This window comes from Nematolebias whitei, chromosome 20, assembly GCF_014905685.2.
Source record: "Nematolebias whitei isolate Nwh7 chromosome 20, NemWhi1, whole genome shotgun sequence".
In the NCBI taxonomy this organism is placed as follows: Eukaryota; Metazoa; Chordata; class Actinopteri; order Cyprinodontiformes; family Rivulidae; genus Nematolebias; species Nematolebias whitei.
The window spans coordinates 10,499,363-10,501,835 of record NC_056517.1 but is presented as its reverse complement, the minus strand read 5'-3'; the positions used below and the strand labels follow the sequence as shown (position 1 = coordinate 10,501,835).

At 42.2% G+C, this 2,473-nt stretch overlaps 1 protein-coding gene across 1 annotated transcript in view; it reads right to left on the bottom strand.

Moving 5' to 3' along the window:
• Positions 1-229: 229 nt before the first annotated feature.
• Positions 230-2,473, bottom strand: part of alg14 (ALG14 UDP-N-acetylglucosaminyltransferase subunit) — a 10,504-nt gene continuing 8,260 nt past the window's right edge. The window contains exon 5 of the mRNA XM_037694418.1: positions 230-507. Coding sequence (XP_037550346.1) covers positions 277-507 — 231 coding nt within the window. The 3' untranslated portion in view covers positions 230-276. The remainder of the gene's footprint in view (positions 508-2,473) is intronic.

Here is a 2,473-nt window from a genome sequence, read left to right as displayed (position 1 = left end):
CACGACCAATCAGAGCGATCTGGGTTTATTACGTCATTAATAGCCGACAGAAAAAAAAACATATTACAGTGTCTGCTTGGCTGTGGAGGACTTTTGGCCCACTACTTCTAGTAGTTTAGGGTCAGGAGCTAAAACTGCGTTTTGGCAGGTCATATTTATGTGACATCTTTTTATTTTTGAATCTTAAATGGGTTCAAACATCACAGGTCAATACAGACAGAGCAGCAGCAACAAGTTAGACAGTACAAAAACACTGTGTGTGTGTAACAGATGGTTTTAGACTATTCTTCCAAGGAAAACAGATTTGGGGTATTTGTCCCTGAGGGACGGCCACTGCACAAAGAAATAGTCTGACACCAGGTACAGGATCTGCCCGGTCAGGGACAGCGTCTGCACTCGGCAAATGCTCTCCACGTACACGATGAGGACTTTCTTCACTCCCAGAACTCCGAGCAGCAGACCCGCCACACACGGAGGAATGCAGGTCCCTGGGCCATTACACAGCACCTGAACAAACACACAAACAGCACATTTCAGCAGAGTGACACAAAGTTCAGCACACGCATGTGCTTCAGCTGCGTCCTTGTTGTGTTTATTCAGGTGGAAGCTCCACGCTCGCTCCAGCTGGTTGGGTTCTGACTTTACTGATCATCATCATCACTTTACTCTATAAGTAACTAGAGAAACTACATTTCCTGTGAAAATGCAGTGTGAATGCTTATTGCTGAAGAACTTGCTGAGAAACAGCTGAAATTAGCTAAAAACATGCTGAATGGAAGAACAAGCCCAAGTTAGCAGAAGAAAACAGAAAGAACACGTTTACTGAATTATGTTTAAATGAGCAGAAATGAGCACAAAAATTAGGAAAATAGCTAAAAAGCTGAAATTAGCTAAACAAATAGCTGAAACATAACTGACAAGACAGAAATAGCTTAAACTACCAGAAGGAAATGGAAGGAGCTGAAATGAGCTAAAAAAATGTGGAATTAGCTGAAAAAGCTAAATTTAGCACAACAGCTAAATAAATAGTAGCAGAAAAAGCTGAAACCAGCAGAAATATGCTGAAATCAGCATGAATAAGTTAATTATGCTGAAAGTAGCAGAAGTTACCATGAAAAACTTGAATTTATCTGAAAACAGCTGCAATTAGCTAAAAATGCTAAAAGAATATGTAGCTGAAAAGGTAGAACAAGCGTAAATTAGAAGAAGGAAGTGGAGAGAGCACAGTTTTACTGAATTAGGCTGAAAAAGTAGAAAAGAGTGCAAAAATATGGAATTAGCTGAAAAAGCTAAAATTGGCATAAAACAGCTAAATAGTAGCTGAAATAGCTGAAACTTGCAGAAAGGAACATAACAAGCTGAAATTAACAGAAAGAAGTTAGAAGAAGCACAAAAATGTTGTAATTAGCAGAAAGAAGCTGAAAGAAGCACAAAACAGCTGAAAAACAGCTGAGATTAGGATTTTCATGTAGGGCTATGATTCAAGGATTATTGATGCGTTCTGATTATCCTGAAACCTACACAGCTTATTTCACCTGCCTCACAACATATGTCCAAAAACACCATCAAGCAGAGGCTGCTGACCAACCGTTAGCATTGCTGCTAACTTAACATTAAAAACACCATAGAAGAAGAAGCTAACCCAATTAGCATCATGTTCACCACTTGTAATTTATCCACAAATTTAAAAGTTTCAAAACCATCATTAAAGACAGTTTTGTTCTGACATTTTCATCTTTTGTTTACAGACTCGTTTTCTTCAGGGTTCAGTGAAGAAAAACACGGAAAAGGCAGTTCTGCTGCAACAGGAAACTACGGTAATTCCAACGGGACGAACGGCGTCACACAGCAACCAAAATCCAAAGCTTTGCCGTTCAACACAACTCTTTCTTCACCACGACCGACCGAAGCAACACCCTCATTACTGAGGACGAGGCCCCCCAACACATCTCCAGCTCCATCACTCAGGAACAAGAAGTCCTGATACCTGAACTCCTCCACCTGAGGTAAAGCTCCGCCCACCACCCAGAGGGAGCATTCAGCCCGTTTCTGCTCGAGAACCACGGCCTCAGACAGCAGAGCAAAGATCTGCAGGTTTACCTCCAACAGTTTACTGAAGGAAGCAACGCTAGAAACACCCAGTTCTTCTTGTCTGGATGTAAAACAAACCCTGAGAACCCAACAGGCTGCAGGGTCATGTCAGAACCAGGAACCCTGAGAACCCAACAGGCTGCAGGGTCATGTCAGAACCAGGAACCCTGAGAACCCAACAGGCTGCAGGGTCATGTCAGAACCAGGAACCACCGGGTGTTTAGTGACCGACTAACGTTTGAACTGAACCGAGGAGCTGAAGTGTCTGCCTGCCAATAAACACGCTAATTACATGTTCTAAAATGAAAAGGCAACAAGAACCAAAACACGTCTTCTGCTTGTGACTCACGAACACCAAGAAGGCGCCTCAGAGATCTAAAGG